Source organism: Oncorhynchus clarkii, chromosome 5, assembly GCF_045791955.1.
Source record: "Oncorhynchus clarkii lewisi isolate Uvic-CL-2024 chromosome 5, UVic_Ocla_1.0, whole genome shotgun sequence".
NCBI classification, from domain to species: domain Eukaryota; kingdom Metazoa; phylum Chordata; class Actinopteri; order Salmoniformes; family Salmonidae; genus Oncorhynchus; species Oncorhynchus clarkii.
The window spans coordinates 84,872,535-84,885,384 of NC_092151.1; the positions used below are offsets into that span (position 1 = coordinate 84,872,535).

Below are 12,850 nucleotides of genomic sequence, written 5' to 3' on the forward strand. Positions count from 1 at the left end.
CAGACAGTGTGGTTGTTAATCATTACTTGTTTTTGTAAGAGGTGTTGACAAGCTGAATGTACCGAGCTGTCTGTTTAAAATACTAGCACCCATGCATACCCCGCAAGACATGCCACCAGTGGTCTCTTCACGATCCGCAAGTCCAGAACAGACTGTGGGAGGCGCACAGTACTACATAGAGCCATGACTACTCTATTTCACATCAGATAATTAATACAAGCAAGTAGAATCAGATTTAAAAAACGTTAAAAATACACCTTATGGCACAACGGGGACTGTGAAGAGACACACTAAGGTACAGTCACATGCATACGTGTGATAATGGAGAGCCCTCAGTTTTTACATTTATTTTTAATTGAATCTTTAATTAACTAGGCAAGTCGGTTAAGAACAAATTATTTTCGATGACTGCCTAGGAACAGTGGGTTAACTAACTGTCTTGTTCAGGGGCAGAACGGCAGATTTTTACCTTGTCAGCTCGGGGATTCGCTACCCGCCTCTAACCACTAGGCTTCCCGCCTCTAACCACTAGGCTTCCCGCCTCTAACCACTAGGATACCTGCCTCTAACCACTAGGATACCTGCCTCTAACCACTAGGCTTCCCGCCTCTAACCACTAGGATACCTGCCTCTAACCACTAGGATACCTGCCTCTAACCACTAGGATACCTGCCTCTAACCACTAGGCTACCCGCCTCTAACCACTAGGATACCTGCCTCTAACCACTAGGCTACCCGCCTCTAACCACTAGGATACCTGCCTCTAACCACTAGGCTACCCGCCTCTAACCACTAGGATACCTGCCTCTAACCACTAGGCTACCCGCCTCTAACCACTAGGCTACCCGCCTCTAACCACTAGGCTACCCGCCTCTAACCACTAGGCTACCCGCCTCTAACCACTAGGCTACCCGCCTCTAACCACTAGGCTACCCGCCTCTAACCACTAGGCTACCCGCCTCTAACCACTAGGCTACCCGCCTCTAACCACTAGGCTACCTGCCGCCTCGAGCTGGTAGCCTACAATACAAATATTAGTCTGTCTGTCATTTACAGTATTTTAGTATAATGCTCATGTGTCTGTCTCTGTCAGATATCGGAAAACTTCTTCTTTGACCTGAACTCAGAGCAGACTAAAGGGATGCTGCGCCCCCACATCCAGACAGCAGCCATCTCTACTCTCGCCCGCTCCGCAATTTTCTCCATTACATACCCCTCCCAGGATGTCTTCCTCGTCATACAGGTAAGTCAATGTCAATCATCACAGGGTCTCAACTGTCAATACACTTTACAAATATAGTGAGAGAGAATCAAAATGGAGACAACAGAGCCACACACATGACTTCCTCTCAGCATCACCTGTGTCTGTCTGGCTGTGTTGGGGTAGTGACTGATAACCTCTCCTGTGTTGACTGTCCCCAGCTGGAGAAGGTGTTGCAGCAGGGAGACATAGGAGAATGTGCAGAACCGTACATGGTCTTCAAAGAGTCTGATGCAGCCAAAGTAAGATCCTTCTCAACCTGATGGTCAAATGAACAATAGACAGTGGTTGATGTTGATGGGTAGATCTCCAAACAGATTGAGGCAGATGTATTTATTGATTATCCTACCATATATAGAACAAATAAAATAACAGATTGAGGCAGATGTATTTATTGATTATCCTACCATATATAGAACAAATAAAATAACAGATTGAGGCAGATGTATTTATTGATTATCCTACCATATATAGAACAAATAAAATAACAGATTGAGGCAGATGTATTTATTGATTATCCTACCATATATAGAACAAATAAAATAACAGATTGAGGCAGATGTATTTATTGATTATCCTACCATATATAGAACAAATAAAATAACAGATTGAGGCAGATGTATTTATTGATTATCCTACCATATATAGAACAAATAAAATAACAGATTGAGGCAGATGTATTTATTGATTATCCTACCATATATAGAACAAATAAAATAACAGATTGAGGCAGATGTATTTATTGATTATCCTACCATATATAGAACAAATAAAATAACAGATTGAGGCAGATGTATTTATTGATTATCCTACCATATATAGAACAAATAAAATAACAGATTGAGGCAGATGTATTTATTGATTATCCTACCATATATAGAACAAATAAAATAACAGATTGAGGCAGATGTATTTATTGATTATCCTACCATATATAGAACAAATAAAATAACAGATTGAGGCAGATGTATTTATTGATTATCCTACCATATATAGAACAAAGAAAATAACAGATTGAGGCAGATGTATTTATTGATTATCCTACCATATATAGAACAAAGAAAAGTTGGACAAGTTGCGGAGCCAGTCGGAGCAATTCTGCACACGTCTGGGTCGGTACCGGATGCCCTTCGCCTGGACAGCCATCCACCTGATGAACATCGTGAACAGCGCCGGCAGTCTGGAGAGAGACACTGAGCTGGAGATGGGACTTCCAGGTGAGAACCCTGGGGATCAGTAAAGTTGGACTGAGTGGTATTAAACACCACAGGGGCAGGTCAGTGCTGGGACTCCTGTCTACTCAGTTCAACTTTTGATCACATGAAATTAAACGGATCATTGAATGTAGAGGGGCGTCTATATAACTATATTATAAGAGAGTATTACCTTTGACCTTGTGACGTCATGATGAATCTATAACTCTGACCCTGGCTGTGACTTTCTGCTGACGCCTGACCCAGAGAGGAAAGGGTCGTGGTCTGAGAGGAGGAACTCGAGTATCGGCGGACGGCGCTCATTAGAGAGAACCACCAGTGGAGATGAATCATGTAGCCTGACCAGCTTCAGACCTGCAACCCTCACCGTCACCAATTTCTTCAAACAGGTCAATACATACACTACACGTCTACACACACCACACAGAAATGCTCATGTTAAATCATTTACTTCCCGACTGAGCCACACTCAGTCATGACACACACCACACTTTGCTACTCGCCTCAAACTGAACTGACTTTTGTTTTGGTATGTTCATTTTTGTCAGGAGGGAGACAGACTGAGTGATGAGGACCTGTATAAGTTCCTGGCTGACATGAGGAGGCCGTCTTCAGTGCTGAGGAGACTGAGGCCAATCACAGGTACACCACCAGTGCTTCAACAAAGATCTTCTGATTTTATATTGTCATATAAATGAGTTTAAGTTTCTCCAGACGGACTTAAATCTGAGCTAGCAGCTAGCGTAAGACTGAGTCTGGCCTGAGAAACAGGTTTTAGTTGAGGTCTGTGTGTTGATGTCGTGTCGATGCTGTCTTGTTCCTCCAGCCCAGCTGAAGATCGACATATCTCCGGCCCCAGAGAACCCCCACTACTGCTTGACCCCTGACCTCCAGCAGGTCAAGCCCTACCCAGACAGCAGGGTTCGCCCCACCAGAGAGATACTGGAGTTCCCCCCCAGGGATGTCTACGTACCCAACACCACCTACAGGTAATAAAACGATACCACTTACATTGCCCAACACCACCTACAGGTAATGAAACAATACTACCTACAACACATACGACACATCTCTACCAATAACACAACCCACTGAACACCGCTGCAAGAGAACATGCATAGATATTAGTCTATAGAGCTCCAGTCCAATACCACCTACAGGTAATGCAACAATACCACTTACATTACCTTACATTACCCAACACCACCTACAGGTAATAAAACGATACCACTTACATTACCCAACACCACCTACAGGTAATGAAACAATACTACCTACAACACATACGACACATCTCTACCAATAACACAACCCACTGAACACCGCTGCAAGAGAACATGCATAGATATTAGTCTATAGAGCTCCAGTCCAATACCACCTACAGGTAATGCAACAATACCACTTACATTACCTTACATTACCCAACACCACCTACAGGTAATGAAACGATACCACTTACATTACCCAACACCACCTACAGGTAATGAAACGATACCACTTACATTACCCAACACCACCTACAGGTAATGAAACGATACCACTTACATTACCCAACATCACCTACAGGTAAAGAAACGATACCACTTACATTACCCAATTTCCGCCTACAGGTAATGAAACGATACCACTTCCATTACCCAACACCACCTACAGGTAATGAAACGATACCACTTACATTACCCAACACCACCTACAGGTAATGAAACGATACCACTTACATTACCCAACACCACCTACAGGTAATGAAACGATACCACTTACATTACCCAATACCACCTACAGGTAATGAAACGATACGACTTACATGACCCAATACCGCCTACAAGTAATGAAACGATACCACTTACATTACCTTACATTACCCAACACCACCTACAGGTAATGAAACGATACCACTTACATTACCTTACATTACCCAATACCGCCTACAGGTAATGAAACGATACCACTTACATTACCCAACACCACCTACAGGTAATGAAACAATACCACTTACATTACCCAACACCACCTACAGGTAATGAAACGATACCACTTACATTACCTTACATTACCCAACACCACCTACAGGTAATGAAACGATACCACTTACATTACCCAACACCACCTACAGGTAATGAAACGGTACCACTTACATTACCTTACATTACCCAACACCACCTACAGGTAATGAAACGATACCACTTACATTACCTTACATTACCCAACACCACCTACAGGTAATGAAACGATACCACTTACATTACCTTACATTACCCAACACCACCTACAGGGCATTGCCATTTTTTCCTGACAGGTTGATGTGGTTCTTAGTCCTAAATGGACACAAAGTCCTGTTTTTGAAAGGGTGTATTTCCACCTGCCTGTTCGGATCAAACACAGCGACAACTCAGAGGAACCAAAGGGTCTTTCTCTCTTCCACTCTCGCGTTCCTCTGAGCCATGAGGATCACACTACTGTAAGAACAGCAACACAATATACAGGCCTCCCTGACACTGCCTGATAGTCTACTAGACACAATCTTGTGTTGTGTGTCCTGATCCCTGCCACTAGACAGAGAGACTTTGTGACACGGAGAGACGGATGGTTAGAGAGAGGGGCATAGAGAGATAAAGAAACAGAGAGAAGGAGAGAGCGGGCCCTTATCAGAGGAGAGGGGCATAGAGAGAAGGAGAGAGGGGTCCTTATCAGAGGCTGTTGACATGGTCTCTTTACCTGACATGGGGCCAGGGTTTCCGTTAGCTGGCTTTTAGCCAATTTAAAATAAAATGAAAAGCCAATAAATACAACTGTTGTCCCACAAAATGACTGACCTTGCTAGCTGAGATCCTGACGGCTTTAGTGACTCTGCTGTAGTAGTGACTGCTTTAGTAACTCTGCAGGCTACCTTGTTAATGATGGCGTATAAACACTGTGAGCTCTGGAGTTTTTCACATTTACATGCGTGTTGATTGGATAAGCAGTAGATCTGGGTACAGTAGCCAATTCACAGTGTACTGTATGTTGGCTCCTCAGTGGCATAATACATTTAATGCAAATTATGATTATTTCAGGAGCGTTGTCAACGGTCGTTGTGGGCCGATCAGACTCGGCTGTTGAGTTTATAGTAGGGCTGGGAATTGCCATGGACTTCATGAAAGGATATTATTAATATACTTAGGTGCTGATATGATATGTATTGCGATTCTCACAATTCTATCTGTATAGCAATTTGATACTGTGATTTTTATTGCGATTCAGGATATGTCAGCTGCAGAGGGACAAGAGAGCCATGAGAAAACAACTGGAAATGAAAGTGCTGGAAAAAAATGGTCTCCTTATTTAAAAAGATGGAGAACAAGCTATCAAGGAAAAATACTTAGTACAGCCAACTACCACAAAAATAATATCCTGGTATATAACTGTATTGATGAAATGTTTTCCCCATCACTAGTTTATAAGCCAGAGAGGGGTGTGATGACTTGTGGTTGGTCATGTAGACAGAAGTTCCATTACATCAACAGCCCAGTTTGTTGTTGTTTTTCTTGGCAAAGAATACACAGGACAGACTTGGAGTATGTGTGTTTTGAGTGTTTTATTTTGTCTTTATAAATGTTGTATTATAAAGTGTTAGTAGTAAGAAACACAAAATATGTAACAGCCATTTAAATGCAGCAGAAAGATGACACCGAGTAGACATGAGACGAGGAGTCAATATGACCCAATGATATGATCAATGTAAGTTACTAACCTTGCAGGACTTTTAATGGAGCATTAGGAAAATGGTTTTAAATACAGTTCAAAGTTCAGACAGTGAAAATACTAAGCTCAGATCCTACTTTGGAAGACCTATGCATCATGTTGATCTTGGTCTACTTACTCGTGGATGTTTAGTACAATCATCAACCACCGCATAGCAGGCAGCAATACAGCAGGGTAATACATGCTTGGTAGTAGGGCTGTTAGGATTATGTCGAGGTCACGTGCACATCATTTATTATACCAAAGCAGAGTGATGTGTCAGTTATATATTGCTTTGGAATCTTTTTAGTTCTGTCCGTCAGTTGAAAGTAACTTCTCAGGGCTGTTATTATGGCCCAGACCAGACAGTGTAGAATCGTCTGACATTCCGTCCCGACCAAATCAACGCTTGTCGGTTAGGAACCCAAACAACCCCTCCCAGGTGTTACCCAACTCTATTGGCATGTCTTGAACCAATTTGTGAGGCCCCTTATCGGCCGACTGTGGTTGTTCCATCACTGACAAATCGTCTTCTTTTCTCTGACATGGATACGAATTGGCTGCTGACTTTTCATTTTTTCCTGCTGCAAACAACCCAGCTGCACTATCTGTTATCGTGACAACGTCATGTAACTGGGAGGGTGGGGTGGTCAATGGAAAGTTCCGGGCGAGGGGGGCATATGTGTTGTTACCATGCCAATGTGTTGTAATGGAAGGAATAGAAGGGTTAGTGGAAACTTGAGGCCAGGGGGAGGGCTTCAGACGTGTCGTATGGAGATCTTGGTGGTCTTGAGGGAGTAGGAGACACCCAGAGGTTTCCAGTGGATCCCTTTCCTCCTCATGGAACGACCCTTTGACCTCAGCCACATGTACCTGCCGTTCAGGTTGGTGTCGCCACAGGCGTTGAACCACCAGCCACCTGCAAGGGGAAAGAGTAGATTCCATTCTATAACAAGTGTCTGCTTGGAAATGTCTTTAACAGGTGTATGGTACCAGACTGCACCTTGTACCTGTATCGAGTGTGTGGTCGTACCTGTTGTTGCATAGAGTGTGTGGAGTCAGTACCTGTTGTTGCATCGAGTGTGTGGTCAGTACCTGTTGTTGCATCGAGTGTGTGGTCAGTACCTGTTGTTGCATCGAGTGTGTGGAGTCAGTACCTGTTGTTGCATCGAGTGTGTGGTCAGTACCTATTGTTGCATCGAGTGTGTGGTCAGTACCTGTTGTTGCATCGAGTGTGTGATCAGTACCTGTTGTTGCATCGAGTGTGTGGTCAGTACCTGTTGTTGCATCGAGTGTGTGGTCAGTACCTGTTGTTGCATCGAGTGTGTGGTCAGTACCTGTTGTTGCATCGAGTGTGTGGTCAGTACCTGTTGTTGCATCGAGTGTGTGGTCAGTACCTGTTGTTGCATCGAGTGTGTGGTCAGTACCTGTTGTTGCATCGAGTGTGTGGTCAGTACCTGTTGTTGCATCGAGTGTGTGGTCAGTACCTGTTGTTGCATCGAGTGTGTGGTCAGTACCTGTTGTTGCATCGAGTGTGTGGTCAGTACCTGTTGTTGCATCGAGTGTGTGGTCAGTACCTGTTGTTGTATCGAGTGTGTGGTCAGTACCTGTGCCAGGAGTGTAGTAGTCAGTAGACCTACCTGTGTAGTTTTTGGCGCAGTTTGAGTCCTGGTGGTTGTCGTTGTCTCGGTCCTTGGTGGAGAACCTGGTGTGGTTGCCCATGGCGTTAGGCAGATCTCCAGACAGGTGGGTGAGGTGGAGGGTGTAGTGGGCCTGGGCTCCCTCCATGGTGAACTGGTACTCTACTGACCTCCTGTCCTCCTTCCAGTCCTCCAACTCAATGCTCAGGATGGAGTCACCCTGGCCAGCCAGGCTGTGGATCTTTATCAGGCCCAGCCAGAACTCTCCTACAATAACACAGATAACACACGCACAATGATAGGCACTCCAAACTCTCCTCTACAACTCACATGAAACACCAACCGTTGTGGAATGTTCACATGGCTGTAATGGACAGTCAACAAACACTGAGGCTGTTCTTTTGGAAGCATACAGATAAGGCGAACATTCTGTCATCAACTGGCAATCTGTAATGGACAGTAAAATTCTGACTTTCTGATGCTGTACTCTGTTTTCATTGGCTTCAGCTGTTTCTGTATGCCATGTCCCATGACTCCACAGGAAGTTCTGATGCTGTACTCTGTTTTCATTGGCTTCAGCTGTTTCTGTATGCCATGGCTCATGACTCCACAGGAAATTCTGATGCTGTACTCTGTTTTCATTGGCTTCAGCTGTTTATGTATGCCATGGCTCATGACTCTACAGGAAGTTCTGATGCTGTACTCTGTTTTCATTGGCTTCAGCTGTTTCTGTATGCCATGGCTCATGACTCCACAGGAAGTTGGTGGCACCTAAATTGGGGAGGACGGGCTCTTGGTAATGACTGGAGCGGCATAAGTGGAATGATATGAAATACATCAAACATGGTCTCCATTTGTTTGATGTCATTCCATTTGCTCCGTTCCAACTGTAGCAATGAGCCGTCCTCCCCTCAGCAGCCTCCACAGCCTGACTCGTGGTAAATAGTGTGAAAACAAGTTCCGACACTCAATACTCTTTTCCCCTAGCCTCTGGCTGTAGTCATGGGTGTGATGACATAATTGGCTAGGAGCGGCGACAGAAACGGACACTGAATAATTCATAGCCTAAAGGACCTGTGGCTTTGTTGGAATGCAGTAAGACTCTTGATCTATGGGCTGGGGTCCAAGCCAGGCTGGTGGAAGTGAAGTGCTGCAGGTGCTTTGTTTAGTCAAACAATGGAGGAAGTCAATCTGTCAACGGGGACCCGATAAGCTACAATGACTGTTTCCTTCAGGATGTACTTAAGGGCGGTGGAGTGACTAGTTCTATTGGCTGTTTTCTGCTTTATAAAAGCTGCTTTGTAGACCGGAAACAATAAAAGATAATTAAGGAGATGGGATAATCCGGTATAGGCGTCTCTCTCTCTCTCTCGTAACAGGACTTTTTACTCTGAACTGAGTTGAATTAAGCCATAAAGATATTTTGTTTTTTTATCTTTATGTATTGACTGTCTCTACATAACTGACAAAATGTACTGATAGAAAGAAATAGATCAATCTCACTTTCCAGATCCCCAAATCCTTTCTCGTACTTCTCCCATGTCTGGTCAAAATCCACGGACCCCTCCTCCCTGCGCTGGATGACTGTTGAACCTCCTGGGAGATGTGGTAAACACATGGAGAGGATCACAACAATGTCCAGTTCCTTTCTCTAGACTAATTAAGGAAAGATGATTGCACTTATTTCCTTCTGATAGCCGGTATGGCCCTTCTTCCTATAGAGGAGATTGTTCAGTCTGGTTTTAATCTAGACTATGTCCATTGAAGTATTCAGACAATAATGTAGGGAAATAGCTTGACACATGGAATCTCAGACTTGTTTGGCTGTTCAGTCACAATGACTTTTTAAAGAAAATGTAGGCTAATGACTTAGTGTTGTTTTACCTGAGGTCAGTTCACAGTACACATTGAAAGGCTCTGACTGATTTGGCTTGATGGGGTACACCCCGCTGTTCCTCTCTCCTCTGTTATAAAGATCACTGCAGTCCACGGGTAGGTCTGTGTCCTCACCAGTGGAGTTGCCTGTCAGGTACTCAAACATGTCTGGGATCTCTGAGTCGGAACCCATTGCTTTGTCAGTCGCGTCTTGGAAATGATCGATGCTGATCTGTAATAGCAAGCAAACATAACGTTATGGCGTTGTCATGTTAAATATTTGTTATGTCCTTTCTATACACTGATTGGACAGGGATCAAATCTAACTAGTTTTCAATAAATGGCCATTACCTTTGGTCTACTGTATAGAAGTGGAGACCCTCTAAGCAGCAGAGAAATGTACCTTTTCCTCCAGAGTCTTGATCTTAGTTTTCTGTTGGTTGAGCTGATCATGCTGCTCCTTCACAGCTTTCAGCAGGTCAGTGATGGTGCTCTCCTGAGCATCAATCACATCCTGAAACAGACCAGTTGACACTGTCTCGTTAATGATCACATTTAAAGGACATTTTCCAATAACTTGAAGTTAAAAGCATTACTACTCATTTAACATGGTATGTTTTCTTTAGGCTAATAACTGAAACTTCTCAATGAATTCAGCAATTGGAATATTTAGTAGGATGTCATTTTAAACATGCTGAAATATGTTGAATACATGCGGCAGAAACACATCTTATTCAAAACCAAAACGTTTCACATTGAATTCAATTCTTCCTCTTTGTACTGATTAGTATGAGTAACGGACAGCAGCGTACCTTGAGTGACTTGATCTCACTGAGCTGCTCTCCCGGCATCATGCTCTCAGACAGTCCCTTCAGCTTCTCCTCCAACCCCCCTACTTGACTCTGCAGCAAGCTCCTCTCCTGCAGAATACTGTTGATCTTGGCGTTGATCTCCAGTGACAGGTTCCGGATCTCCTCGTTGTTAGCCTTCAGGAACGTGGTGGTCTTCTTCAGCTCTTCCTCTTCCTCCTTGATCTCTGAGGTGACCACGGAGAGCTGGTAAAAGGAGCGATCGAAGTTGGTCAGCTTCTGGAAGATGTCGTTAATCTGGGCCTTCGTCTTGTGAACAAAATCCCTGAGGCTCTGACCCAGCTGGAGCAAACCGTTGGCCAGGAGACGGACATCGTCCAGCATAGCGAAGCGGGACTTGGCCTCAGCTGGAGGCTGAGTCTGGGGCTGGAGTTGAGAGGGCATGGTGGGATAGACCCTGGAAGAGTCCGGAGGAGCTGCCTGGGCTACAGACAGACCAACCAGGAACAGGAGGCAGAAGAGCTTCATGGTTAAATCTCTCTGTGTGCAAGAAAACGACAAGAAGTAGTCTCGCTCTATTGCTTTCACTCTCTTCTTCCTCTGTTCTGTCCTACTCTGTCTGGACTTCTCACTCAGTCTCTCCCTCTACCTCTCGCTCACTCACTCCCCCTCTCTGTCTCTCTCTACTAGAAAGATTTGAGAGCAGCAGACAGGTCTGTCTTATATACCCCCGTCCAGCAAGGGGAGGGGAGATTAGTTGATCATTAAGCCCTGTTATGCTTGAGCTACTGTGCCCCCTGAAATCCCCTTGGGAGCCCCCTCAGCCCCCCGCCCTCCAAGAACAAACAAATCATGTAGTGAGCGAACAGCAAATACACCCCTTCAGCACAACAGCAGCCCCCCTCTCCTCTCTACACCCACCTTACTCCCATCTGCACTACTCTGCTTTAGCTGACCAGCAGAAAGCCAACAATGGAAGGCCATCAGAGTTTTGATGGATCATTCGTCCCAATCAATCTCAGATCTCACCTCATAGCAGCCACACCTCACCGTGATTGATAATACAGCATCCAGTTGATGTCTCTGAATTTGATTTAACCTCCTGCTGAATCAGCCCGGCATTACTCTCCCTGGGGCATCTTGCCGGGTCTAGATGAGGTGTACTGAATGTACTGGCGGATTGATGTCATCATTGCTATGGGTTTTGCTGTAGTTTGCATTGGGGGGGGTGCTATGTTTGAACATACATGTATGAACTCATCATCTTGGTTATTGTTTGATCATTCTATTCTGTTTTAATGTAGTCTAGTCTTTCTGATCTTTGTCTGAACATCTAGTGACTTTTACTGAAAAGAAAAACAGGAGGAAACGTGCTGACTTGCCTGCACCTTTTTCAAGCACTCTTTGGCATAGTGTGTCCGCTCGTAAAATCTATTTTGATGGGAACTCTTAGTCGGTGGTTTGTTCTTGGCTGTTCGTTCCAAAACCACTTGACCATTACTGTATATCCACTAATGATTATTAGGAAGGTGGGCCTAAATTCCTGTGGCCTTCTGTTGCCGCATTGAACTACATTCTAGTTCTGTAATCTGACAGGGCTACGATCAGCGTTTCTCTTTGTGAGCATCCTTTGTTCTTCCTACTTAGCCAAGATTATCTTAATGCTGCCAATAATCTGACTACTTTGAGCTTTTGGTCAAACTGTCTCGACAGCATGTTTTCAATGTGGTTCAGTAACTCTAAATCATATGTGGGCTACTTTACTGCTATTGGGTGGTGGATGGAGAGGGTGGAGGGCCTCCTGCAACTTTGGCCTTTTAGGTTGATTATCCAACTGATGAGAAAGCTATGCTTCATAATGGGGTTTACACATTTTGAAAACCCCCAAAAGTTTAAAATGAAACCCCAGTAGACGACGAGGAAAGAGTGTTGGACATCAACTTCCCTATAACAGCGTTACTTGCTGAGCTAGCTTCTCCTTTGCAGAGCAAAGTTGTCCGAGTGAAGTTTTATCATTTATGTTTACTGTATTGCATGACTAAACTCACCATGCCATTACAGACACAGGTAACTCTGGTTCATAGCACTGCAGATACACTGGCTATTTACTCATGTGTAAAGAGTGCAGAGACCCCTGGCTGCAATATGTTATTAGTAAGAGTGAGTTTCTGAGCAAACACATTTCCTATCTGATTCTGAGCTGTGCTTGTTGGCTACATGATTCCCTACTCCCTATACATGGCCTTCAGAAAGTATTTACACTCCTTTGTCCACATTTTGTTGTTACAAAGTGTGGTTAAAATTGATTTAATTGTCGTTTTTGTCAACGAT

General features: G+C 44.2%; 2 protein-coding genes across 19 annotated transcripts in view; one reads left to right on the plus strand and one right to left on the minus strand.

Annotated features, from left to right (window-relative positions):
* Window positions 1-12,850, plus strand: part of LOC139409485 (dedicator of cytokinesis 7) — a 67,553-nt gene that overhangs the window by 9,854 nt on the left and 44,849 nt on the right. For all 18 annotated transcript variants that reach the window (XM_071154679.1, XM_071154680.1, XM_071154682.1 and 15 more), the window contains exons 9-14: window positions 1,094-1,243; window positions 1,423-1,503; window positions 2,316-2,478; window positions 2,722-2,864; window positions 3,024-3,117; window positions 3,302-3,464. In XM_071154679.1, coding sequence (XP_071010780.1) covers window positions 1,094-1,243; window positions 1,423-1,503; window positions 2,316-2,478; window positions 2,722-2,864; window positions 3,024-3,117; window positions 3,302-3,464 — 794 coding nt within the window. The remainder of the gene's footprint in view (window positions 1-1,093; window positions 1,244-1,422; window positions 1,504-2,315; window positions 2,479-2,721; window positions 2,865-3,023; window positions 3,118-3,301; window positions 3,465-12,850) is intronic.
* Window positions 6,031-11,217, minus strand: LOC139409484 (angiopoietin-like 3). Its single transcript, XM_071154678.1, has 6 exons — window positions 10,523-11,217; window positions 10,114-10,224; window positions 9,720-9,942; window positions 9,339-9,431; window positions 7,836-8,102; window positions 6,031-7,114 (listed from the first exon to the last, which is right to left on the minus strand). The coding sequence occupies exons 1-6, from the start codon at window positions 11,045-11,047 to the stop codon at window positions 6,954-6,956; spliced, it is 1,380 nt and encodes a 459-aa protein (XP_071010779.1). The 5' UTR covers window positions 11,048-11,217; the 3' UTR covers window positions 6,031-6,953.